Source organism: Colletotrichum fructicola (genome assembly GCF_000319635.2).
Source record: "Colletotrichum fructicola Nara gc5 chromosome Unknown KSG_Nara_v1_contig01, whole genome shotgun sequence".
Taxonomy (NCBI): domain Eukaryota; kingdom Fungi; phylum Ascomycota; class Sordariomycetes; order Glomerellales; family Glomerellaceae; genus Colletotrichum; species Colletotrichum fructicola.
In genome coordinates this window covers 75,932-102,766 of record NW_027094051.1, presented here as the reverse complement: position 1 = coordinate 102,766, position 26,835 = coordinate 75,932, and the positions used below count along the sequence as shown (strand labels likewise).

The following is a 26,835-nucleotide window of genomic DNA, read 5'->3' as shown; positions in this document are numbered from 1 at the left end:
CACCAAGGCCCCATACCAACCAGTTGTTGCTGCGTCCCCTTCAGCAACACACCACCCCAACAACCAGCCATGGCTACCACCACCTCGACGCCGGCGGCCAAGAACCCCGTCCTTCGCCGCACCGTCACTTCCACCACCACCGAAACCGACGCCTCGGTCCCTTCGACTGCCGTGGGCTCTCCTGCCGACTCTCCTCGCCCCTCGGCCTCCTCGACCTCCCTCTCTTCCCTGGCGTCCGAGGAGCCCGTCAAGAAGGCCAACTACTCCAAGCTGTACGACACCTACGGCAACGAGTTTACCCCTCCCGATTTCACCATCAAGGACATCCACAATGCCATCCCGAAGCACTGCTTCGAGCGCTCTGCCCTCAAGGGCTTTGCCTACATCGGCAGAGACATCCTCTGCCTCGCCACCACCTTCTACATCTTCCACAACTACGTGACCCCCGAGTACATTCCCTCCAAGGCCGCTCGCGTCGGTCTCTGGGGCTTGTACACCGTTCTCCAGGGTCTCTTCGGCACTGGCCTTTGGGTTATCGCCCACGAGTGCGGTCACCAGGCCTTCTCTCCCTCCAAGACGCTGAACCACTCCGTCGGCTGGGTTCTCCACTCGGCTCTTCTGGTCCCCTACTTCAGCTGGCAGATTTCCCACAGCAAGCACCACAAGGCCACTGGCCACATGGAGCGCGACATGGTCTTCGTTCCCCGCACTCGCGAGCAGCACGCTTCTCGCGCCGGTCGTATGGCTCACGAGCTTGCTGAGCTGACCGAGGAGACCCCCATCTTCACCTTCCTCATGCTCATCGCTCAGCAGCTCGTCGGCTGGCCCAACTACCTCATGACCAACGTCACTGGCCACAACTACCACGAGCGTCAGCGTGAGGGCCGCGGCAAGGGCAAGCACAACGGCTACGGCGGTGGCGTTAACCACTTCGACCCCGCTAGCCCCATCTTCGAGGCCAAGGATGCCAAGCTCATTATTATGTCCGACATTGGCCTTGCCATTACCATCAGCGCCCTCGTTTTCCTCGGCAACAAGTTCGGATGGTCCAACCTCTTGGTCTGGTACTTCATCCCCTACCTCTGGGTCAACCACTGGCTCGGTAAGTTTTGACATCGACTTCGATGCTCCTGTACTCATTGCTGACAATGCGCTTCGCAGTTGCCATCACCTTCCTCCAGCACACCGACCCCACCCTCCCCCACTACACCGGCGAGCAGTGGAACTTCGTTCGTGGAGCTGCTGCCACCATTGACCGCGAGATGGGATTCATCGGCCGCCACCTTCTCCACGGCATTATCGAGACCCACGTCCTCCACCACTACATCAGCACCATCCCCTTCTACAACGCCGATGAGGCTTCCGAGGCCATCAAGCCCGTCATGGGCAAGCACTACCGCTCCGACGTCAAGGACGGCCCGGTCGGTTTCATCAAGGCTCTGTACAAGTCCGCTCGCATGTGCCAGTGGGTCGAGCCCAGCGCTGAGGCTCAGGGCGAGGGCAAGGGCGTTCTGTTCTTCCGCAACCACAACGGCCTTGGCACTCCCCCCATCAAGGGCGAGGTTTCTTGAATGCAGGCGCTGGAGAGGTAAAAGATGATGATCGTGTCATTCCAAGAGCCGGTCCCGGGTGGCCCCCTCTTCTCATAGTCCTTTTCGGGCGGGAGCGATCCTGATCGCTACCTCGCCGGGCCCCGGGCCCGACAGTCACGTCTCGTTAATGCGCGATCTTCCCAGTCGCCGTGGTAATGTTGAGACCGGGACGTCGTCGACAGACGTGGTCAGGCAAAAACGGTGCAGAAGCGATGATTTTGAACTTCGCAAGGCGTTAGCATGGTTATACCGGTCCAAATGGATAGACCCTAGAGACAGAGAGATCTAGTAGTAGAAGAAGCATAGAAAGGCTGCATCCGGGCATTCCGGCAAAGTATTCGTGCAAGACAACGTGACGTGATATCACGGCGCTCCATACTGACCAACAAATGGTACACGATTCGCTGGTGCGTTCCTTGTCATCCTTCGACTTTCCGGCGGGACTCGGTAGGGACTGCACCGCTGTTCGCCCCGTGGTTGCGAGAGATGTGGTAGAGGTCACGCGAGATGAAGCTTGGACAAGAATGCGGGCTTCTTGATACTGATCCTGATCGTGGAGAACAAGATGCGGGGGGAAACAAGCGAGCCCATGGACCAATGGCTGTTCACCTGATGCTAACCCGCTGGTTGGTCTTGGGTACAGGGTGTTAGTGCTACGGCTTGGGCCTCTGGGTTCTGCTAACCGAAATGACCTTGGTCCGGGAGACAGCTCCCGTCCGAGGCGGCCGGGGTATGCTCCGGCCGGGGGCTACCTTGATGTAAGCTCAGTCCGTACGGAGGAGAGAGACGATATAGGGAGAAAACTTGAATGGTGTTGACTCTTGACAGATTTTGTCATTTGGAGCAAGACAAGTTCTCTCCTTCGGCCGTTTCCTGGAGTGTAGAGACTGGACAGCGAATAGCGTGCAAGATGACTGGTTACGAAGTACAGACTGACGAAGACGGTGCTGACAGACGCCTGGGCAAGACCACAGATTGGCCAAGCAGATAAAATCGTTCGATTTGTACGAGTTCAGAAGAGACATATTTGGTGGTTGTGGAATAGTCGTGACCGTTTTGGTGGAGAGCGTTCTGGACCGACGCGTGAGACGGGCGAGCCGCTTGCGGACGTGGTGTTCTGGGCCGTGATGTTTTCGGAGCCGCGGGCCACGTTGGCACGGTCGAGATTGCGACGAGAGCGTGGTCTGGGCAACGGTCAGGCGCAACGGCTTCGTGGTTGCGCAAGACACGTTTTCGACACGAATTGTGGATGGGTTGGTTGGTGATGGATTCGGGAGAGGATGGATGCGGGCTGTGGCTGGGACCCTTGGTGATTCTGTCAGCTGGATGCTGGGGTAGGGGGGGTTGTAGCCTCATTGGGACGAGCTGGAGGCCAGAATTGGGTTCGAGGGCTGGCGGAGGGGACTCGTGATGCCTGGATTCGGACGTGGTTTTGCTCTGTTTCGTACGAGGCCCAATGACCGGGTTACCACGCTCACCGGCCCGAGGGGTGGGTGTGTCTCTCATCAGGTATCTGTCTCTCATCAGAGTCAATCTGATCGGGTGGTGTTGTGGAGTGTCTGCTGGGGTAGAGTGGCATCTGGGCTTGATGTTGTCGATGGCACTTGTCTCGATGTCGATTCTTTTGGGGTTCTGGCGTCGGGCCGACGATGAGAGCTGTTTGCTGCAGAGCTCGGCATACCTCTGACAGGTTATCGTCAAGTGAAGATGCTTGCTTTCCAACAGATCACACAGAACATTGCAATGGCAAGCCGAGTTAGGTCCCTAGATGGTGGGCATTGGAGCCGTCTGCGACGAGAAGAAGGAATTAAACTCCTGACCATCGAAGTCGATAGGGTCTTCCTGCCGAAGTAGCCCACAACGCGCGTCGACACTCGCATCCATGTCGTCGACTACCGCGGCCGTATGCCAGTATTTGAAACAGAAGTCTAGGAGGCCTGTAAGGTTTTGCCTAGATCTCTGGCTACCCGAGACAAACATCCTTCGTTCGACAGAGACAACATCGAAAACATTGCAGTGTGTCGTGTGATTTCAATAACGAAGTAGACCAGTCTCAGTGCAGAGAGAAGAATTTTCTAGGCCATGGGTCTCGCGAGAAGGTTGCCGGGCTAAGCGGAGTGGTCTCCGGACGGCAGGCCAAGGTTTGAATAGCAATGTGATATCACCTCTAGCGGCGGACGTGGCCCGTTGGTCGGAGGGCTTTTTCATCACGGCAGTTGCGAAAAGGCCCGAGAGGAGCAGAGTCGTCAAGTCGTTCGTCAAGTCGTAACGATCTGGAGGGTCTCTTTGCCAAGGCCTAGTAGCACATGGGCATCGCGCGGCAACTTCCTGAGAATATCGATGAATGCGGAAGTACCAATTGTAAAGAACGCATGGTATTTGAGGTGTTGGTGAGTTTTCTGAAGGATGCGCTTTCTTTGCGAAGGAAGCAAGCTACGGTTGAGATGCCGACGTTCCATATGGGTCTTTGAACGAGAGAGTCAGGTTCTCGGAGGACTTGAAAGAATGCCATGCGGTTTGTTGCAAAGAACCATGGGATATCGACTTCCGCATGCAGGAGTTTCGTCTGCCAGTCCCACCAGAAATCTCATGCGCAACTAAGGTAGTCCACGCGAGATGACCGGACCCTCGACCGGCTCGCCTTTGGAGGGACGAAGGGGCTCCACGTGTATCTGGGCGATCCTAGTTTTGTGCAAGTTTCGAGAGAAAGAGTGAAAGTGTGCCGTCGGCGTGGTGGCAAGTTGCGACGCACGTCGAGGGACCCAGGTCTTTGGGCCCCGGTGCTAAGGGCCGTCTAGTGTGTGCCCGTGGTGCCTTCTGTCCGGAAAGATGGTGTGCTTCCGGGCGCTTGGGTTGGTCCCAGATTGTCGGTAGTTATGGCTCGGCTCACAGATCTTGAGGCGCGTGTTATGCCATGATTTGGTTTAGCTCTGTCAAGGTCGTGGGTTAGCCTACCTGCCGAGCAGAACGAGGTTGGACTCGGCTTCGGCTCTCGGCCTCCAGATCTCGAGAACAATACACTAGAGCTGTTGAATACAATCTTGGTTGATGATTACGTGGATCGTTGTGCCGGGGGACATTATGGGGTGCGTCAACAAAGAGGGGTGCGAGTCCGTCTTGGATGGGTTAGACTGGGCCTTGTCAAGAGTTCTCAGTCAAAGACGTCTCAGTGAATGAGCCCCCGAATGTCTCTGCCTTGTCCAAAGAGACTCGTCCAGACCGAAGCCTACGTCATTTTCTGCTTTGGGTCAACCACGCCGAAAACACGTTTTTGACGCAAACCACACATGCAACGAACGTCTGTGTCGAAAGGGGGATCTTCAGGAACATCTCGTGACTGTGGTTACACAGCCGTGCATACCGGGTTGCTGGGATATGTAGGTGTCATAGGTAGTATGCCATATTGATTCAGTAAAAAGTTGTCTAATTACGCAACGGTAACCTCAATAGCTTCCGTCTCAAACTCGCCCGAGAGAACGCCATCACCGAACTGTAGCTTCATGAGAGTATCCTTGCTAAGTTTATCCGCCGTCGTGGGCCACACAGTCTGCCACGTCCCCTTAGCCGCCACCCGCGGCGTCTTGCCGAGCCTGTCAAACGGCAGCACGGTTTCGCGCAGGATGACTTCGTTCTCCGTGGTGTCGCCCGGTTGGAGGGTGACCATGTCCTCGTCGCGGGGTGGCATGACCCGCTTCAGCGCGATGGTGTCGATTTCGAGCGGGGCGTCTGCGCCGTCCGGTGTGACGGAGAGGACTCCGAGCTGGAGGGCGAGGGGGTCGAGGGGCGTGGCCCAGCGCAGGATCGTGAGGGGTGCGGTGTGGTCGTTGGTGACAGAGAAGGTGACCGTGGGAGGGGAGGTTGAGGATTGACGGATGCGGATGCTGAGCTTGGATAGCGCGTTGTTCTTGGTTTCCTCGGACATGTTGGATTGTGTGTCTCGGGAGGATCCGTGGTTGTAGGTGAGGACGAGGAAGAGAACGATCAGAATGAAGACTACGGGGCGGAAGAAGGATCGTGCTGATGAGATGATGCTCATTGAGCTTGGTCTGTGATGAGTGGAAGAGTGTTGAAGTTGAGAGGGTGAGAATTGTGTTTTCCGGCGGAGGGGTTGGGTGGTTCACGATAATGCGGTAGACCGCGCCTGCAGATATTGGCAGGTAGGAGGAACACAGCCAGGCAGAAGGTGCTAGACGGAACGGCTGTCCAAGACGGCAAGCGCAATGGAAGATGTCGGATGACGTCAAGCGATTGGATGCGGTCTTTGTACGGCTGGGAAATGTCGGTTTGCCGTGAGGGCATCCAACGTGGTGGGCAGAAACGAACCGGCGAAGCAGGCCGGGCGCACTAACCTGGAAGAAGCAGGCGGCCGTGGTTGTGGAATGCTGCACGGACTGAGCCACGCGATGCTAGCCCACGATTGCGACGGGTTCGATCCAAACTGCTGGGATGTTTGGGAAACGAGACGATGTTTGTGATTTGATGGAGTTGTAAGTGGCGCGTCGTACGTACGGAGTTGGAGATGTCGACCGATGTGCGCTACGTTGGCGCGTGGGAAACGATCACAAGTTGGATATCAAACAACTTCGGCATCTGCTGCTCTGCCGCCGCTTGACTCGGATTGCGCGTCGACGGGAAACCCCGCACTCTGCAGCGTCGGACGAGCGTACATGCATCCAATGCCGTCAGGCTGCTTGCTGTATGCTGATTGAAGAAGTTGGAATTGAGCAGACGGCCCGGGCTGCAGACCCGATACGGCGCTAGAATGCAGCCACCATCCAAGGTGCTTCGATGGCCCGCTGGTCCTGCATAAACACCAGCGCGGCGCGTGCACCAAAGAGGAAGGTCGACTAAGGTAGTGGCCGTCCGCGATCGTGACTGGTGGATTTCTGGCCCGGAGCCTCGGCGCCGGACCTGACCCACATGGCTCCGGTCTCCTCCCGGGCCTCATCGGAGGAGGACCGAGACACGTTCCGTGTCTTACCAACTGGTACCGATAAAAAATATCGTATGAGTTTGCCAAGCCAGTGAGGCGGCTAGACCAAATTGCAGACGAAAGTCGTCACTCCCGAAAACCGGTATCCTGGAACCCCGAGAGAAAGGACTGTTCGAGTGCTCCGTTCCAGGCGACATGTTTCAATAATGCGTGGCCGTTCATTGTCGGCGTGTACAGAACCATGTCTCGCGCCCGCCCAGAACAAACTCACCCCTACGCCTGTCTCATAGACAGCCCTTGTTCTTGAGACTTCGCGGCAGGGCTTGGTGGTATTGGCGTAGCGGAAGGGGCTACCAGGCCCCGCGCCTCTGGGGCCCGTTTCTTTATGGCCTGTATGTTCGGATACCGCATGCGGTCAGAGTGGGTCCTTGAGGGACCCCCGACGGGGCCTACGGCGGCTGTTCGGCGGAGCAACTGGCTCTGCAGATCTTCCTCTCTTGCGGAGGACGGCAGTTTCTGAAGCTCGTGGCTCTCTCATGGACCGCACCCACCAGCCAGGTACGAATGCCTGTGATCTTCAGGGACAACACTGTCCGTTGACATGATCATCGCTCTCCAAGCGCATTGTCTGCGACGGCCGCTGAAGACAGAGGCCAAGCAGAATCTGGGTCTAGTGGCTTTTCTGAGAGGCGTTCGCCTTCTCAATGAAGCATCCGCATCTGTTGTTTGTGGCTTACCTGTGCTGTCTTTCCCTTCCGCTGGAACCGTAGTCTTTTGGCTTGGAAGCCAGAGCTGGTGGGCGCCTTTGCCGACTTTTGGACCCTGTTCCATCGTTTACGGTATCCTCTACGACGGTTTGCGTCGCTCTCTTCCCTACTTCCCAAGTACACTACACACCACCAACGGGATCTTCCTTCCAGTCCCCTGTAGATCTCAGTTTACACCCCATGTCAAGTTCTAGCTCGCCCATGGCAGACGCCTTCCGTCTCCACGTACTCGTCTCCGGCTGCCGGGCTGGCCAGAGCGCCTTTTTCCGACGCCTTCTCTGTCTAGCCGCTTGAGCACTCACTTGAGCCTCCAGACTGAGTCCCTTGACCAGTTTCTGGTGGCTTGAGTCCCGATGTGCTCCATCTTTGTCGTCCGCATTGAGCGGCAGTTCCTCACGCTCAGCTGTAGTATCTGAAGTGCGAAGATGCGTTGGATCAATTCGATATAAGAACAAGATGCATTCCAGCCTCTCGACAACTTCTCTTTTGGATCATCACACTCAACTCCAACAACACTCTCAACTCTTCGACTCTCGACGCCTCAACAACCGCCGATTTCAACAGTCAAGATGAAGTCCTTCGCCGCTCTTGCCCTCTTCGGTGCTCTGGTCGCCGCCGGCTCTGTCGACAACCAAAACAACATCACGACCACCCTTACCCACGAGCCCGATACCACCACCGCCCAACTGAGTATCACCAACACTGGCAATGAGACTTTGAGGTGCTTTGTCCCCGGAAGTATCCTGGACGACGCCCCGGTTGAAAAGGTGGTCGTCTCCACCAACGGTGAGTTTCCTCTCTCATGCTATACATGATTTGAGACTAAGACATAAACAGGCGAGCGAGTTCCTTTCGAGGGTGTCCGCCTCCGCATCGCGCCTCCCAGCATGATCACCAACGAGTCCTACATGGTTATTGAGCCCCAGCAAACTGTCGACCGCACTATCGACATCGCCGAGTTGCACGATCTGAGCTCGGGCGGTGACTTCAACGTCACCGCCAAGGGCGGCATGCGATGCACAACGGGCGACTCCACCAACCTCACCAGCTGTGTGCCCTTCAAGTCCAACACCCTCCACATCAAGGACGTCAACGGCACTCAGGCCGCCATCACCCGCCGCGACTTCCACGCCGAGGCCAAGCGCGTCGCCGTCCAGGCCGGCTGCACCGCCGCGCAGAACACCGCCGTCACCAACGCCCTCATCCACTGCACCAACCTCGCCAAGGACGCCGCCCGCGCCGTGATGCTCGACGACAAGAAGACGATGGAGTTCTTCAAGACCACCGACGCAGCCACCAGACGCAACATCAGCATCGCCTTCAGCAAGGTCTCCAACGAGTGCGGCACGCGCCTCGCGGCTAACCAGGGCACTGCGCTTGCCGTTGCCAACCCGGTCTCCAAGCTTTACTGCACCGACGTCTACAACTCGTGCAGGACCGGCGTCCTGGCCTACACCCTCCCTTCGCAGAACTACATGGTCAACTGCCCGTTGTACTTCAGCGCTCTGCCCTCGCTCACTTCCACCTGCCACGCTCAGGATCAGGTATGTGCCTCTCTAACACACACTCTCTCTAAGCAATGTCACTAACAGCCTCGCCAGTCTACCACTACTCTTCACGAGATGACTCACCTGACCTTCATCAAGGGCACTCTTGACTGGGGCGTCTACGGCTACACCGGCATCCGCGGACTCACTGCCGCGCAGAACTACAACCACGCCGACACCTACTGCCTCTTTGCCAACTCTGTCAACATTGGCAAGACTTGCTAAGTGCAAAACGCATCTGGCGACGAGGGGTCTGATCGAGTGTTGAGAGTGTTGCTTGGAGTTTTCCTTTGTACAAAAAGACGATCGTTCAACTGTCTATATTGACATTGCCGGCTACGCCAGGGGCACAATACTTGCTCTGTACATAGGCGGGCGGATCTAATCAGTAATATTTAGTTAGACTCGATGGGGGCCGAGAACTTTTCTCTTGGCACGCCCGATAGACATATCACCTTTAGAGATAAGAAGAACATAAAAATCATCTACCCTGACACGGTCCGAGTCTTTTTGGTGCACCCGGTGACTTGCACTTGAACATTCCAACCGCAATTAAGCGATTCAGCCCTCAAAAGCTCATCCGAACGGATATGGTTGCCGATCAAGGGGGCGGCAATTGTGAATCGAAGCTTGTGACGAACAAGAGCAATATGCTCTAACAATGTCTGTGGCGCTTGCTGGAGGTTGAGGCATGCATGGCTGGCTGCATGCAAGCCATCAGCCGTAATGTTCAAGGGCGGAGCAAAACCGCCGCCGTTGGAGCTTTCTCAGTATCAATGTTTCCACGATGGCGCGCTGCGGCATTCAGGGGCATTCTCTGTAACCGGAAAGCTCTCATTTATTGCGAGCAAGATACCTTTCAACGGGGACCCATCGCGCAATGAATTTTTGATATTCGAGCGGGCCGGAGCTACGGGGACTTGCTCGGCGGAAATCACTTCACGTGCGCGCGGGCTGCGGGCACCGCGACGAGAGAGGTCTGAAATAACGTCGTATCGATCCCGGTCCTGGCGACATGGGGGGGCTGGGGGGCCGGGTCGGAAGATGGCCCTGAACCTGAGATGGATCACAGTCTTTTCTGGTGAGGGAGGTGGTGAATCAATCACACACTGTTGCCCCGCTGGCGTTTGGTGGACCAGGTTGTTCCGGCGACCTCGCTCTCGGGCCCAGCGGCGGAGAACGGCAGACGAGGGTTGATTGAAGTGGGCTGGTGAATGCCGCGTACCCCATTGCGTGCTTCAACTCGAAGTGGTCGTACAAGCTCACATTACCTCTTTGTGGGTGATGATGCAAATCGTCAAGCCACAGGCAAGAGCGTTACGAGATGGCGGCGAGCGAGAGCAGATATTCTGATTAAATGAGGCGACAGACATGTCGTCGACTGGTGCATCTGCATGATACATTGGAGGCTGCAGGAGCCAAAGTCTACCGAGTCACGCGCGAGAGGGTTTGCACTTGCACCGCGTCTGCGTCGTCTGTGGTTTGCGTGTGGCCGCGGGCGCAGACGAACAGGCGTGGGAAAGTTTGCTGGAAGGTTCCGGGTGGGAGGCGGCTTGCGGAACACACAGACTTTTGTTGACGGGGACAGGAGAGTTTGGGCATCGTGCGACGATCTCGCAGTCAATCTGAGGGGGAGCGGTCCGAACTACACTATGGCTACCGCAACATGGCTGGCTTTGCTGTTGTTGTTGATAAAGTCCAAAAAAAAAAAAAAAAAGGTTGCGCGACAGGGTGGGATGTAAGGGATATCAGACGAGCGGACGAGAGGGAGGGAATGGATATCCGTCACCGTCCGAATGCGTGAAAGAGGATGACGGGAAGAAGCCAAGAAGAGTTGTGGTAGCATTGCACCACTTGGAAGTAGGGAGAAGGCAATGCGTCATGTCTGGGATGTCTCGTCTTGTCACTTGTCAGGTTCCAGAAGAAAGGGAAGATTGGGAGACTCGGACAGTGGATCGAATGTTGTGCTTGCACCCGTTGAACGGTACCTTGCTTGAGATCAAACGCTAGAAGAAAGGTTTGGTTTGGCCGGGGTCCAGTTGTGATGCCGTGTCTTGCGTGTTTGCGTGCCTGAGTGAGGCGCTGTATCCGTACTCGTAAGGCGAGTCTGGGTCTGAGTCTGAGTGTCTTTGGAGATGGAAGCCGAGGAAAGGCTGGGGACGTGAATGTGATGTGAGGTGATGTACGGATACATAGCCCGTACAGGCAAACAGGTATCAGGGGGTGGCGAGAGCTGGTGAACTCGAAATCGAGCTCGGGGTAGATGACTAAGGCGGATGACACAGTATGATAGGCGGCTTCCCGCTGCCGCTCCCCTCCTCCATCTTGATCCCGTCCGTCGAGTTCAACCTGGCGGCTGCGGGTTAGGCTAATGTCGCGGGCCAGTGACGAACGAGCTGCAGGAACAGCCGACATGACGACCAATCTAGGGACTAGGGACTAGGCGACAAAGTCCGTCATCTTCCTAGCTGAGGCCACTGTGTCTGATCATCTCACGCAATTGACGCAATCGCGGCTCGATCAGCGATGCGGTTGACGAGGGCGAGGGATAGTCGGGATGGGCGTTGGCACTGACAGAGTTGGCCAAAGATCCGCTGCAGGATCGAGGATGCCGAGCCGAGTACTCTGTAGATGCTGGAGAGCAGACAGAAGATGATGCAGCTGCCCAGGTTGTGGATGGCCTCCGATTTGCCGGGCTAGCGTCCACACGCGTGTGGATGAAGAACCCACTTGCTCCCTCAACCCAGACAGATACAGGTTGAACTCAGACTGCCAGTCTCGGGGTCGGGGAGGCCAGTTCGGACTGAGTTCCAGGATGGATCATGTTTGCCGTCGGGTGGATCATTCTTGACCGACAAAGTAGCGGATAGCACCTCTGAGAGAGAGGGAGAGAGAGAGAGTCGAACGCGTTGAACATTCTCTGGCTCTGGAACACTGGACCTTGCGACACCGGCCGCTAGGTAACTCGGAGTCTCTGCTCAGCCAGTGGTCTGGGACATTCCAGCCAAGCCCAGAGAAGGATAGGTAGGGGGGGGCTGGCTTTCAGGGTTCGGGAGCCGGAGCCCTAACAAGACCCTGAATCTGGAAATTTGAACTTGTCGACCTTTCTTCATGTGTGTGACTGTTTGGTCGCGAGGTGTTGTCGAGTCTGTTGATGTCGTTGAATGTGTGTGCATGATGACCGATATCATGCTTGACGTCTCGATACCCGCACATCACCCCATCTCCAGTGTTCAAGTGGTGGACTTTTTTGGTTTTTGGGGTCAGTCGTCAGCAGCAGCAGCAGCATCAGCAGCTGGAGGGAGGGTGATGGGCAAAAAACCCCGCGATTTTAGTTTGCCACAGTTTGAGGATCCCAAGGGGCGTCCCAGAATGCGATGGGCTGTCCGGTGGGTGTCCTGTGCCTGTGGCCGTAGGTACCTAGTGTCTCCTCCCTTTCGAAACTGGGGGAGCAACGCCTCGCTCTGACTGGCTGGCTGGCCGACAGCGGGTGGGGTTCGCTTGACGGGAATGGTGGGGCTAGACGGTGTCGCTCCGTAAAAAGAACTGTACGTGATTGCACCGTAACTAGCAGTTTACGTACTGTACGGTCAGGCCCCTGCGCCTTCCAGTGTGTTTCCTCTTCCCCTGAGGTGCCCACAGTTCCCTTCGGCCCCCCCTTCCAGACCTGATCCCCGTCAGCCCGTGCAGCCGTGGACCGTGGTGTGGTACGAGTCCCGCCAGTGCTAACTGCTTCCCTTGCCTTCCACCACACGGCACACCACACGCCAGAGCAAAGCCACGCCTCCAGCAGCGGCAGCAGCAGTAACTGCCCAGCTGCAGACCCAGCCCAGCCGTGCCGTCCAGTCCAGTCCAGTCGCTTATTGGGGTGCCACCAAGGTATCTTTCCGCCTTTTTCACCGCCAAAAGCTACTTGCCCACAACAACCAAGAAACCACCCGGTCGACAGCAACCACCCTGTGGCACCTCACCTGCTCTGCTCACTCAGTGCGTGCTAAGGTAGGCAGGCACCTTACCTAGGTACCTACCTACCTACCATCCAGCTTGGGGCTGGCTGACTGACTGTTGAGCAGTGAACTGACTGTGGGCGGCTTGTGCTTCAGCCAAAAAAAGGCGAAAAAACCACAGAGCTGACAAGGCCCGGCGCAAAAAAAAAGAAGAGGCAGTAACCCAGCAAGTAGCATTCAAACCCTCCCTCTTTCCGAGGAAACCACCACTTCCACCCAGACTCAGACTCAGGTCCTTCCCGCCCTCCCGCACTCTCTTCTGCAACCTTCAACCTCCCCTCCCCGACACTTCAAGGTGCATTTCTTTCATCGCCAGCATCACCTTTTGATCCATCCGAATACATATCCCACCCCACAGCGGCCCATCTGCGTCTGCTGTCTGTATTCGCCGTACCTGTGCCTGGGCCCGATTTAGTTCGCTAGCCCAACCAACCCACCTTCACATGGTCCACGGCCTCCGCTGCCCTCGAACCATCATCGCCAGCGTCACCTCCACGACGACCATAGCCACCGCTCCCAACGCCTATACCACTGCTCCTATGTCTCGCCTGCATCTCGACAACGACTGGGAAGCGTTGATGTAAATCCCTCCCGCATCACGACAAACCGACCATGCTGCGACGCCCGCCTCGTGAAGGGAGGCGCGGCGCCAACCAGCGGACCTACCTGCTTGCTCTAGCAGTCCTCGTCATCTCCTGCATCCCCCTCGCCGATGCCCAACAACAGCCCATCGACGCCCTCCCGAGAGTCCAACAGCCTGCCCCCGGGAGCAGTCAACATGAGGGCATACACGACATAAACCCCGAAGCAGCCCGCAACTGGGCTGCCACTCTTGAGGCCGACAATGCTGCCGTGTCTCAACGACGCAAGAAGACCGTCACGTCTTCCAAAGAACAACTCAACAACCGTCGGAACACCCCCGAATCTATAATCATTCCTAACGATGCGAGCGCCGTCGCAACTTTGGCTCCGGCTCAGTCCGTGAGAGCACCATCTCCTTCTGGACATCGACCCATTGTGTCCCGTGTTGCCGGGGCCAACGGGATCTCTACGCAGCACCATGCGCGGAGTCTGAAGGACTGGGAAGTAGAAGACTTTGTCCTCTTGGCGACCGTCGATGGACACCTCTATGCCAGCGACCGCTTCACTGCCCGCGAGCGTTGGCACCTCGAGGTCGACCAGTCCATGGTCGAAACAAAACACTTCCGCCTCAACGCGTCCGAACTCGACGACGACTACAACTTCATCGACCACTACGTCTGGGCCATTGAGCCAAACCGCGACGGAGATATTTACTACTGGGTCCCCGGTGCCAGCGAGCCCAGGCTGTTGTCCACCGGCTTGACCATGAAGCAGATGGTCGACGAGGGCGCATCTGCCCTCGACAACCCGCCCATCGTCTACACCGGCACAAAGAAGACGACAATGATAACCCTCGACGCCGCCACCGGTAGAGTACTCAAGTGGTTCGGATCGGGCGGCTCGCACGTTAACGAGGCCGAGAGCTGCCTGCGACCTAACGCGTTGTACGACCAAAACAACGAGGAGTGTAGCTCCACAGGCACAATCACGCTCGGCCGCACCGAGTACGAGGTCGGCATCGCTCGGAAAGACGGCCGTCAGATTGCGTCTCTCAAGTACTTCGACTGGACCCCCAACACAAACGACTGGGACCTATTGAATCAATACCATCAGTCTATCGACAATCGTTATCATACCACCAGACACGATGGCCGAGTTTACGGTCTCGACTACAGCCGAGTCAATTTTGAACATGACCGACCCGAGGAGGGATTGTTCTGCAGCGAGAAATTCCCCGCCCCGGTGGTCAAGGTCTTTGATGTCTGTCGGCCGTGGGGAGTTCTTCCCGAGAGCAACCCCGACCTGATCGTCCTCCCACAGCCCGTTCCACCGGCTAAAGACGAGTCCATCGCTCGCGTCAGAAACCAGCGAATTTTTGTAAACCAGACCGAAACAGGAAACTGGTATGCCCTTTCAGGCCGTTCATATCCTCTCATGGTGCTGGCTCCCACAGCCAAGACTTCGGAGCCCGACTGGCTCCAGCTCGGCCACCCATGGGAGAAGATGAACGAGACCCAGCGAATCAGGGCCATGATTGGAACCCACAACATGGATGCCGTCCACAAAGGCAAGATCTACCAAACCCCCAGTCTGCCCGGTCGGCAGGATGTCATCGACGTGGACCCCGAGAACGACTCGGCGCTGCCTGTGCCAACGCCTCAGCCAGACGAAGAGTATGAACCTGTTGAAACGACGATCGTGAACAAGGTCAAGCAAATCCCGCAGCAGGTGTCCAACAGCTTCATCGACTTCTTCTCCAACCCCATCTTCATCCTTCTCGTCGCCTCTCTTTTGTTCCTCTACCAGAAGGACTTGCGTCGCTGGTACAAGGCCAAGACAACGAAATGGTACAAGTGGGAGGAGACGACAGACACCGAGGACAACGGTGACACCGTGACGCCAGAGCCCACGGTCCATGACCAGGTCGTACCGCCCGCGACTGCGGAGAACATCCCCAAGATCGAGGAGCCTGCCCCTGAACCCAAGGCTGAAGAGGCCCCTGTTGACAAGGCCGAGCCCGAGGCACCCGCCGCGGCCCGTGAGGCACCACCCCCACAACCTGACAGGTCGGGGGCGTCGACCCCCAAGCCAGCCGCCGCCCCCAGCGACCAATCGTTGACACCGCCCGAGCCTGGAACCCCTGAAGTTAAGAAGAAGAAGCCGGCTCACCGCGGTCGACGCGGTGGCACTAAGCACCGCAAGGGCAAAAAGCGGGAAGAAGCATCGCAGTCCCGCGATGATGACCCACCACAGTCTGTGGAAGACGCCGTCAACAAGGCCAAGAAGCTGGGAGGCCAGGTGACCCAATTGGAGCCCGATGTTGTCACAGTCACCAACGACATGCAAGCGGTTTCCGGCCCGATCATTCGTATGGGAAATATCGAGGTCGACACCGAAAATCAGCTTGGCACTGGCAGCAACGGTACTCTTGTCTTCGCTGGCAAGTTTGACGGACGTGAGGTTGCTGTGAAGCGCATGTTGATTCAGTTCTACGATATCGCCTCCCAGGAAACCAGGCTGCTGAGGGAAAGTGACGACCATCCCAATGTCATTCGTTACTACGCTCAGCAAATCAGAGACGGTTTCTTGTACATTGCCCTTGAGCGATGCGCTGCATCCCTCGCTGATGTCGTCGAGAAGCCCCATCACTTTGGAAAGCTGGCACAAGCTGGTAAGGCCGACATTCCCGGTGTTTTGTACCAAATCACAAACGGAATCAACCACTTGCACCAGCTTCGCATCGTTCACCGCGACCTGAAGCCCCAGAACATTTTGGTCAACGTCGACAAGCACGGCAAGCCCCGCCTTCTGGTTTCCGACTTTGGTCTGTGCAAGAAGTTGGAAGGTGGGCAGTCGTCGTTTGGCGCAACCACCGGTCGCGCTGCTGGTACCTCTGGTTGGCGAGCCCCGGAATTGTTGCTGGATGACGATGCGAACCACACCGCCATGGTTGACAGCATCAATAGTGGCTCCGGTTCGATTCTCGTCGGCTCCGACATGGTTTCTGGACGCCGCGCCACCCGCTCCATCGACATCTTCAGCTTGGGCTTGGTTTTCTTCTACGTCCTGACTAACGGTCTGCATCCCTTTGACTGCGGCGACCGTTACATGAGAGAGGTCAATATTCGCAAGGGCAACTTCAACCTCTCGCCGTTGGATTCGCTCGGTGATGTTGCTCCCGAAGCCAAGCATCTCATAGGCTGGATGTTGAATGCGGAGCCCAAAGAACGCCCAACGGCCCGCGAAGTCTTGGCTCATCCCTTCTTCTGGCCCGCCAAGAAACGTCTTGCATTTCTCTGCGATGTATCCGACTCTTTTGAGAAGGAGCCCAGAGACCCCCCGAGCGGACCGTTGCAGAAGATGGAGGAATATGCGCCAGAAATCACTAAGGGTGATTTCCTCCGCCAGTTACCGCGTGAGTTTGTCGACTCTCTGGGCAAACAACGTAAATACACGGGTTCGAAGATGCTTGATCTGTTGCGCGCCCTGCGCAACAAGAAGAACCATTACGAGGACATGTCGGATTCGTTGAAAAAGGCGGTTGGCCCATTGCCGGATGGGTATCTTTCGTTTTGGGGCGTAAGGTTTCCTCGACTGCTTATTGACTGTTGGGAGCTTATCTGGACCGTTGAATGGGACCAATCTGATAGGTTCAAGGAGTATTATGAGCCACAGGGTCTCTAAAGTCTTTTAAAATTGAAGCGTTCTGTTGTTTCTCTTTGACCTCATCTTCTGCTGCCTTTGCATGTGCCTTTGTCTTGCCCGTAATGTCTTCGTCGGTTTCATGGCATCAGTGAAGACATATTTGATGTGCACACTTCACTAGTCCGCCAATGCCACACCTCTTACACATAGAGACGCTTAGCCAAAGCCGGGAGCTGTAGCATCAGCAAGCAAAGCACAATCACTAGATCTTGAAGTTGGTGCAAGCTTGCTTTTAGAGCACTAATATATCTGCCGTTTGATTCGTTTCTAAACAAAAGAGATTATGAGTCCTGTATCCAGAACTCGACATGCCTGCCAGAGGCACTAGGTCGTATTGTTGCCGCGTATATTTCCCGTAGTCAATCTGATGAGGGTGAGGTCAAAAGCTAATGTGATTCCATCATTTACATCAAGTGAGCCTTGGTTCCGCCGCCGAATCGGTTGGTAGCGAGGACACGTCCGCAGCGCATGCAGTTGTGGCGGACGTTCTTGAAGGGCTTCATGGAGTAGGGGATGAACACGCCAACGCCGGTGGTGCAGAAGAACATGACGGCCATCCAGCTGGTTATATGTTAGCCAACATGATGTTATCAGCTGTAGAGACAGCTAGAGAAAAAGATACTTACTGAGTTCCCTTTCCAATGGTGTGCTCGGTGGTGGTGGGAGCGACGCCCTTGCAGCCGGGACATTCGACGAGAGCCGGGAATCGGCCCAACATGGGCAGAGGTACCATGTTAGACCGGGAGCCTTCGCCGACGGACTCTCCGTGGTGGCAGGGCTGGACATAGGTCGTCTGGCAGTGGGTGCCGTTGCAGCCGCCGGTATGGTGGGTGATTGTCGAGGGGGGAGTGCGGATGGGTTGGTAGAGAGGCAAGGGAGACCGGATGCCGGTTTGGTCCTCGGGGTTCTGGGTGTCGGCCATGATGTCTACGAAAATGGTGTTAGTGTGAAGATGGAATATACAGGGAGATTGAGAACGCACCGGTCTTGTGCATGGGTGCTTTCAACTAGAGTTTGTTTGGGGGTGTGTAAACGAATGTGATGTCGAGGGCGAGTAGCGATTGTTGATGGTCTGAAGAGGCTTCGACAACGCGGGAAACAGAGCATTCAAATAGACTCTTGAGTCGCGAGGCTTGTTATCTCAACAACCAACCGAGCGGCATCTCCGTCCCTCCAATCACGTCTGATCCAGAGTTGTTGTTCCCACGGTGAAACATGGGGTAGGTGAACGCGTGTCGCTGCATCGTTGTCAAGGCACTACTCACGAACTCCCCTGCCAACCAATCAAGTTTCGCGAACGAGGCAGTTGGAATGCTCGACGATGCTGTACAGCCCGCTGCTTCTTTGGTGGTTCGAGGGGGTTTTGGTTGCCCGTTCCGGCAGTCGAATCCTTCCGGCGGGAAAGGTAGTGCCTTAAATGCTGCTGCCTAGATGGCCTCAAAATAGCATACCAGCACCTCGTGTTCCCTGTCGATCCCCTTCCTCCCCCCCCACCACCGCTTTTGCTGGATGGGAAAAGGCCAAGAGCTGCACGAGGTTAAGTGGGTTTAATCGACCTGATTCGGAAGAGGATTCGAACCCCTCTGGGATGAGAGCCTTTTTTTCAGCCCGCGAGCGTGGTCGGTTATCCACAGATAGGGTCTCGTGATGGGTTTCGTTTGGTATGCTGGCTCCTTTTGAGATCATCAGAATGATGCAAGGCTGTGCGAAGGGAACGGCAAGTTTGAATGTCAACTTGTCTGCTTTATTGATACGGAGATTCAACGAGAGGAAAGAATTGCAATTCTGAATGCTCTTCTGTCGCTCGAAGCTGGTAGTGCGCAAAGCGTCCCTCAACTTGAATATAATAGAAGGGCTTCTCGTGCCTGAAACCAAACTGTATTCCACAGCGACAGCTGCCATTCAACTGGAGCATTAAAGCTACGCATGCCAACCTCAAAACGGGGTAGGGGTGGTTGGCGCCAGGGGAAAACACACACATGCAGCCAAGACTTCCGATGCTCGTATCGTTCGAGTTAACACGTCCGGCATCTCCAAGGCAAACCCTCGAAAGATAACGTTCTATTGGAACGCAAGGCTCTTGAGGATGTCATCATGCATTGCATCCGTACTACCACAAGGCACAAGGGCCACGGGGCTCAGACCGCTGCAATCATTGGCGTACTGAGGCACGCGTACACATAAACTCGCAGGACCGAAATCTGGAGCAGGAGTTATCAATGCTTTCAGGTCTTGGTGATGTAGCCCTTGTAGTTCTGCTGGGTAGCTGCTGTTGTGCCCAACGCTCTAGGCCAATGCCGTTTGCCACGGCGGATAAAGTGACTGCGCATAACCCTCACAAGTGGATTGTTGACCCATGGTACACTACGATACTATGTTTGTATGAACTTATATTTAGCGCAGGATTACATCAACTGGCTGCGAAGGGTTCACGATCTGTGCTATGTGCTGTCTGAACAATGGCGTTTAGGTGCGTAGGAACATGGAACCCAGGCACGTGTGCGTGTATTTCCACAATCGACCCAGAACGGCAACAGAGACAGTAATAATAAGAAGAAGGACAAGATTAAAAAGGTTAGAGATTGAAATAGTGACATACCAAAGCTACAAAAACGGAATAATAGGTACCTCAAAACACCCCGCCCGGCTAGCTAGAAGTATCCGCCCTAATGGCCAAAGTCAATGTATAAAGAAGAACATGAGGACAGGTGCTACATTCTCGAATGAAACGATCCTCTCTTCTTACTGACACCCTCGGGCTAGCTCAAGTCTGTGTTGTCAGTTAAGACTTGGTTGAATACCGCCCAGGATCTGGGCAATCCATCGCCGATGCACCGCCGTCGATCATCCACCGTGGTCCTCAATCGGGGATGCCACGCAATCCGGCAAACATGGCCCGGGTAAACAGCTATAAGGCGACGATAAGAGAGAAGTAAAGTGCGTGAACCGGGTCCAGCGTCGCCTGTGGCTTGGGGATAAATGTTTCCGTCAGGCCGTAGGGAATCGGGGATTGATGTATCTTATGCCTGATTGTAACTTCGATAAGTATAAGAAAAACCAAAATTGTGAAGCAAATCTTGCTACAACATGTTTCCCGACAGATGAGTATGTGCATCAATGCACTGAATAAGAAAAGTAGAAACCGGAGAGGTTTATCGTCTATTAGACGTCTCCCGAAGGGTGTTTCACAGTTTTCATGCTCCTAGAAGTAATCCGTATTACTTCTTCATTCGACGACGGAAAGGAACAAAACAAAAGCGACGACCTGTCAGACCAGCTAACCTGACCCAACCAATTGCAGTGTTATAGCGAGGATGTGTCTTTGGATGAAGGCAGGTTTTGGGCACACTCGGCGGCAATAAAACACTGACAAGGCCAAGGGATAAGTACGGATGACGTCAGCGACACTCATGGTTTGTAAGTGGAAGAAAATGTGCTATTTTTTGCGACGAAGTTCTCAGCATAACAAATTGAGTCGACACACAACAAGACAGTCGAGTATTTATTGTACAAGATATGTAGAAATGCAGCTATGTTATAACACACAAAAGAGACCCTTGATCCAAGTCTGAGGACATCAACCTCTTGTATCTCCGAAGACGCTATGATTCGGATGCCGAGGAACCTCCGACGTGGAAAGGGCCTTCGTCATCTTGTAGGATCTCACTCCACCAATCTTCATGACCTTCTTTGATGCACAAGCCATCCCAATCGGATTCCGGTAGCCCTTCATCCTTCAACTTTTCTTTGTCAAAGATGCGCGTATTTCGCTTCGTAGCATCCGATGCTGGGGCCCAGAACGAGAGATCCTTAGCACCGTTCTGCCCGGAGACCTTGAAGAGCGGTTCTAGAGACTTGGGTTGAGAGTGCAATTCCAGTAGACGCCGGAGATGCGGAAAGAACCATGTCTCTTTCCACCACCCAGAAAGCCTCTGACCCTTGAGACCATTGCGATGTGCGTTGTGATGCACAATGGCTGGGACAGAAGTGCTCCAAAAGTCGGTATACAGAGGCAGGTCTGCCCAGTCCGCTTGAGTGTCTATTCCTGCCTCGGACAAAGGCGTGCGAATCCCCAGCATATCCTCGGGCACGCCGTACACTCGAGGAGGAATGATCACTCGATCTTCAGCCGCTTTTTGAAGTGCGGTGGTATTCCTCAAAATGACGTATTCGCCATCGTCCTCTTCAAAGACGGTCGGAGTGAATAGATCTTGGATGTAGTCAAGGCCGATACCGTAGTCGAAATGATCGGCTTCAATCTCAAGTTCGGCGTCTTGGATGATCTTCCCGGAAGCGTGGTATCTCCGTTTGGAAGCCCGCCACATCTCTTGCTCGCCAAACATCTCAGCAAAGATGCCTTGGTCACTAAAGATGTTGATGCCTGCAGCGCGCTTCTCCTCAACCTTCTCCTGAGCACGACGAAGCAAGCGACGCATGTCTCCAACAGGACCCATGAAGCTGCCACTGTTGACGTATCGCGGGCGAACATCATGAAATTGCTCAGGATCCTCGTCGGTGTGCGGGCCATACAGATCTTCGCGCGCAGGCGACTCCGGTAGCTCATCACAGTGAGGATCGGAACCAAGGTCGGACTTGGGCCAGCACTTCTTCTGAGTAGAGATGATGATTGACTGCTTGGGGACGAATTCCGTCTTGTTGGACGAGAACCAGGGAGCCGAGATGCCCCACTCATTGCGGATGCGCTCCTCTGCGGCGAAGTTCTGTGCCATGTACCTGCGGATGAGCAAGGAGGGTGGCAGCTGAAACCAAAGGTCGTAAGCGTCGACCACGAGGATCAGGTCATCTGGGCCAAGACGTTCGTCCTTAGGTGCCCGGTCTGATGTGATGGCATCGAGGAACTCAAGTGTGCCGTCGATCTTGCCCAAGTGAGAGCCTCCAAACCACCCAGGCGACTTGTGAAAGTCTCTTCCCCAGTTGACGATTACAGGGCTAGGATATCCAGACACAAGTGCCGACATGAGCATCTTGCAGAGGTCTGGCCCCGGCCCATCTGCTGGAACTATAACACGGAGACGTCTGGGCCCACCCTTTTGGACGGCTGGTATAGGTGCTACACCAGTGTGGTTCGACGGAGGCTGTGAGGCAGATATGTTCTCATGACTCTGTTGCGTGCGTTGTCAGCTAAGATTAAGGTTGATAGAACCGGAGCATTGACTCACAGCTGCGACCACAAGACAAGAGAATATGAAAACAGAAGCTACGAGCCCAAGCATGGCTTTTGGCGACAAACGATGAAGCCATCTCGACGACTTTCTCGTCCGAAACCCCGGAGATGGAGGTGCCTCAAGGTCATCTGCGTAGATCTTGCTGTACACGGGCGAGCGCGGCTTTGTAGCCCAAGGAGTGAACCCTACCGCCATTCCCTTAGCAGCAGATGTTGGACAAAAGAATGATAATGAGAGGACGCCTAAGATCTGTGGAATTTCTTAGGCTTGGCATAAATCCATTGGGGAAAGAACGAAGGAGGAGCGCTGCGCAGGATTCAATCCAGGTGACTGGCGCGCGGGCGGAACCAGGTCAACTTTATTGATCCAAGAGCCGTCCCTATCGTCTTAGAGAACGATCTGGGGCTTACGGCCACATCTCGCCATGTGTCGTCGCTTACACGAACCCGCTCCTTCGACAAGGTCATCATCGACTTGGTGGTCATGAGCGCCCAGCCGACTTATTCCCCTGCAGTTGGGCGTAAGACAGCTAAGCCGGGCGAAGACATTGCGTGTGCGATTGGGATCTCGCCTCTGATAGGGCGGTGATACTTGCCCAAGCCAAATCCTTCGTCCCGGACTGGACTTGCAAGTGACTACTAATTGACGATGGGGATGGGGCGGAAACAGTAAAGCAAAGACTTCCGCCCCCTGTCTCCGGGCGCAATGGCGGATACCGGCAACGCGGAACTTGGCGGAATAGCTCGCGTGAGGATATGGGAAGATCGGTGCTAATATGAAGATCTTGGCTTTACTTGGCTGAGGTGGAATGTAACACAGCTCTGGAACAAGCGCTACCGAAATGCCCAACTGGATCTGTCGATCCAAGCTTTAGACTTCACACCTAACGTCCTAGCTTTGCTACTGTTGTTTATCTTGTTCATGATTGCTATTAGATTTTGTCTATCTATCATTATGTTCACTTGCTTTTTTTGTACGGAGGTACCCGGCAATTTTCTTGGGCTGTCTGTGTAGCCCAGGCCGACTTTGCCGCAGAGGAGCGTGGCACACATCCACCGCACACCCAAATGAAGCTCACTCCAGCTTGGCTCATTTCCTATTCGACATCAGGCAGCCCTCATTTGGAACAGCTCAGTTCGACTCATCCCCTTGCGTGGAACAGCGCTAATGCTGCAGGAATGTCTCAGCGCCGAAGAGCGGCTGCCTCCCTCGCGGACGAACCTGTAAATTGCCTCCATTTTCCGAGGCAGAATAACGTTGACTCCTAAGCCCATTTGATGCCCTTCGAATCTTCCTTCAATTATGTCGTTCATTTCAAGACCAATTCGCTGTCGGGTCGTTGCCAGCTTGCCCTTGCCCAAAGCCGAAGCCGTACGTCTCCGGCTGTAGCGGCTGAGACCCAAGCGGGCTGCCTGGCTTGCCTCCTTCAAAGGGAGTTCCGAGCAGGTGAGCCAGTCTTACAGTAAGACTCTGGTCTCGGTTTGGTAGATTTCCCATGAGTCCTTGCACCAGATACATCGGGTGGGTTGTTGCACCGAGTAGCGACTGTAAAGCCTGAAACAGAATCAGATAGTGCTCAGTATTCACTGCAGGGCGATGTCTTACCTGCGCGTCTTCGTTCAACGCAAACCCCGGTATCAATGAGATACCGCCACCAGTGCCGCCCACCAGATTTTGGGCACGCATGGTGTTCTGAGCATCATCCACTGCGTATTGCACTGTCCTTTGCAGCATGGCACACGCGGTCAGCACGCGCTTCAAGTCGCACCCCTCTGTCTTCTCAAATCTCTGTAGGAAGCCAGCGAATGATCTTGTGGCCCCGAGATCGCTGCGCGCGCGAGAGGAACCAGGGTTCTCCAGTACATCCGTGAGAAGAGTCATGCTTGCGCAAAGAGGATAGCACAGGATTCGCCTAAGAGATTGATGTCAGAAATTTGTCCCCCTTGAGTAACATTCGGAGTCCTCCTACCAGAGATCTGAGTATTGCGGTGTTGAGATCGTTCTGAACAGGCCCAAGGTCGCGTGGGCAGCTGTACGGCACCGTTTCTGGGAGAACGAAAGCTGAATGAAGGGCATCTCGAAACCTGCCGGTGTTCCCAAGAGAACGGCCACAGTCTTGAACTGGCTGTGTCGCCTCGCTGCCCAGTGCACCATAAGTGTGCAGCGGTAAAAGGCCAGATGTAAGTTCAAAACGTCCGGAGCAAAGTCTTGACCGGATTTAGGGGAGTCGTAGGTTGGCTGAAGATCTGCTGGCAGACTGGACCTCCACTCTTCGAGCAGAGCATCAAGATCTATGATGGCCTTGACCACATCATCGTCGTTAAGTCGTAGTCCTTTCGCAGTGTAAAGCCGCCGTCTAATGGAGGATTCAACCATGGCGCGTTTGGCACGCAAGTTGAGAATGTCTACACCCTCTCCCAAACCTGTCGGTAATTCCGTCTCAATGTCATCATCATCCTGGATCGAGTCCAGACCGTGATTGAGACCCATTTCCTTGTCAAGAATATATGCGGCCCAGAATACTCGACTGCGTGCTTCCACATCTTGCATACACATGGACATCATGGTGCAGGGCTGCCTATGAAGTCCAATGTTCTGCGATAATCTTACCGCATCAGATGAAAGTAGAGCTGCCGTCCTTGAGCACGTCGTCCCTTGCATAAAAACAGCCATTGCCACAACGGCTTGAACCGACAGAAGATCGTCGCCTTTGACCATTAGTTCCGTGAGGACTGAGAAAGCATTCTTCAAAAATGGCCATGCCAGTTGGCATACTTCCTGGAACGCGCTATTGATCGTCTTCCACCGGGTCCCAACGGCAATGACCGCGTTCATATACGCCCAGCCTGAAGTACTGTTGAACGAATCCTCTGCATTTGGAACAGTTTCAAATCGGTTCACAAAATAGTGAAAATTGAGAAGTGGGTAGTTGCTGATCACGTCGTCATAAAGGGGCATCAGCATCGTGATAGCCTCTTCTCGATCGAGACGTGGAGTAAAGACCTGTCTGTTGAACGTGGAGCAATACGACGCGGAGTTAACTTCCTTAATTCTGCTCGCAATGACTGCGAAGACTGGCATTTTTGGTCCCAACGGGTTCGGTGGGTCGGGAACATGTTGAGTTGCAGCTGGTTTTGGCGTAGGTTGATCGGATGAATCATTTGGGTCGGTTCCGTCAATCATCGCATGGTCCGTTGACATTTGATTGAAGGAAGTTTGCAAAGCATCTACTCGCGATGTGCCTGCTTGACTAGGCGCCGCAGTTGCGCTTGGGAAACCAGGTGGCGCGGGAGCCACCGAGACGGAGGCAGCATCAGTCTCGGATGGCGATACTCTGGTGGGCGGTGCGCCAGGCCGAGGCAATCCAGCTTGATTGAGGACTGCTTCCATCTTGGAAAGACGCTCCTCAAGAGCCTGGATGTACATTTTGCTAATAACACAGTCAGCATCTTACTCGAGGTAGGCGAATTCGAAACTCCGAAGCAACGCTGCAACGTACCTTCGGCCGGGGCCACGCCGCCTTTGCACCTGCTGATACTGGCAATCATGACTGCGATTTGTGCATGGAGTACATGATGGTTGTTTTCCATCGCACTTGATCTTCTTTGACTGGCATCTTAGACAGGCCTGATATCAGGTGGTCAGCCGATATGAACAAATAACATAAGACGCCTGCCTGTCATCACAAAGAGTGGCGCATACCTGTCCAATGCGTGCAGCCTTGTCTCGTGCCCGGCTTTCCAGGACAGATACAGTGTCCATGGCGGCCGACAACTACTAGCGCCACTGCCTGAAGCCGTTCTCCGAGTTTCGAAAGCTGTTACGGGAACGCGTCCGATGTGCCGGATGATAGGGACCCACTTTCCCGGCCCGTCGGCGATGTGCTGAGTCCGTTGTGCTTTCGGACGCGGAAAGATGCCGGAAGCCCGCTACGCGAATTGGAAATCTCAACAAGTCGGCGGAAGCAGAACTGGACAAAATTCGAGGGCTCTCCTAACGGAGGTTAGCATTCGAGGGACGTTGAGAGGAAGTAGTTTCATGATTGGCCCGGTCACGTAAGAACCGGAAGCAATTTGGATCCGAGTCATGACCACCTTAGGTAAGTTAGCAACGGCGCCGCCGAAGGAACTTCCCGAAATCAATCTATCCCACGTGGAATGGCGCTCCTTTCCTGCCCTGTCTGCTCCGCCCGCCGGCTTGAGCATTGGCGGAAGCATTTTGTTACCGAACGCATTGCTGGCGGACTTTCACCATGTTGTTAGTTGCCAAGACAGTCGCATTGCGATAGCGCGTTCAATACTACGGATTAGGTGATGGCATTGAAGCAAAAGACTCCACCCGACCAGCGGAATCAATTGCATTGAGTTTGAAGCTGCACCTGTGTGACTATTTAGACAACAGACCCCTCAGACGAGGCCTGAATGAACACAGTTGATTAAACACAGCAAAAAGCGTCTAGAACAGCGGTCGATTCATTCTCTTTTGTGCCAATCCACAATTTCTCGAAATTCATCCC

The 26,835-nt window shown here is 54.9% G+C and overlaps 7 protein-coding genes across 7 annotated transcripts; 3 read left to right on the top strand and 4 right to left on the bottom strand.

Moving 5' to 3' along the window:
* Positions 1-69: 69 nt before the first annotated feature.
* CGGC5_v000027 (Oleate hydroxylase FAH12) lies at positions 70-1,571 on the top strand (the record flags this gene model as incomplete). The annotated part of the gene is made up of 2 exons (XM_032023206.1): positions 70-1,102; positions 1,162-1,571. The coding sequence occupies 2 exons, from the start codon at positions 70-72 to the stop codon at positions 1,569-1,571; spliced, it is 1,443 nt and encodes a 480-aa protein (XP_031879880.1).
* A 3,448-nt stretch (positions 1,572-5,019) lies between these two features.
* Positions 5,020-5,628, bottom strand: CGGC5_v000026 (uncharacterized protein; the record flags this gene model as incomplete). The annotated part of the gene is made up of 1 exon (XM_032023205.1): positions 5,020-5,628. The coding sequence occupies one exon, from the start codon at positions 5,626-5,628 to the stop codon at positions 5,020-5,022; it is 609 nt and encodes a 202-aa protein (XP_031879887.1).
* Positions 5,629-7,861: 2,233 nt separating this feature from the next.
* On the top strand, positions 7,862-9,064 carry CGGC5_v000025 (Neutral protease 2-like protein; the record flags this gene model as incomplete). The annotated part of the gene is made up of 3 exons (XM_032023204.1): positions 7,862-8,078; positions 8,130-8,836; positions 8,894-9,064. The coding sequence occupies 3 exons, from the start codon at positions 7,862-7,864 to the stop codon at positions 9,062-9,064; spliced, it is 1,095 nt and encodes a 364-aa protein (XP_031879883.1).
* A 4,394-nt stretch (positions 9,065-13,458) lies between these two features.
* On the top strand, positions 13,459-17,112 carry IRE1 (Serine/threonine-protein kinase/endoribonuclease IRE1; the record flags this gene model as incomplete). The annotated part of the gene is made up of 1 exon (XM_032023202.1): positions 13,459-17,112. The coding sequence occupies one exon, from the start codon at positions 13,459-13,461 to the stop codon at positions 17,110-17,112; it is 3,654 nt and encodes a 1,217-aa protein (XP_031879884.1).
* A 425-nt stretch (positions 17,113-17,537) lies between these two features.
* Positions 17,538-18,128, bottom strand: CGGC5_v000023 (uncharacterized protein; the record flags this gene model as incomplete). The annotated part of the gene is made up of 3 exons (XM_032023201.1): positions 17,538-17,694; positions 17,760-18,060; positions 18,116-18,128. The coding sequence occupies 3 exons, from the start codon at positions 18,126-18,128 to the stop codon at positions 17,538-17,540; spliced, it is 471 nt and encodes a 156-aa protein (XP_031879885.1).
* A 2,607-nt stretch (positions 18,129-20,735) lies between these two features.
* CGGC5_v000022 (uncharacterized protein) lies at positions 20,736-22,367 on the bottom strand (the record flags this gene model as incomplete). Its single annotated transcript, XM_032023199.1, has 2 exons — positions 20,736-22,256; positions 22,314-22,367. The coding sequence occupies 2 exons, from the start codon at positions 22,365-22,367 to the stop codon at positions 20,736-20,738; spliced, it is 1,575 nt and encodes a 524-aa protein (XP_031879950.1).
* Positions 22,368-23,633: 1,266 nt separating this feature from the next.
* On the bottom strand, positions 23,634-26,081 carry fsdR-6 (Fusaridione A cluster transcription factor fsdR; the record flags this gene model as incomplete). The annotated part of the gene is made up of 5 exons (XM_032023198.1): positions 23,634-23,873; positions 23,925-24,231; positions 24,289-25,749; positions 25,819-25,946; positions 26,022-26,081. 5 exons carry the CDS (start codon positions 26,079-26,081, stop codon positions 23,634-23,636), a joined length of 2,196 nt encoding a protein of 731 aa, XP_031879908.1.
* Between the last annotated feature and the right edge of the window lie 754 nt (positions 26,082-26,835).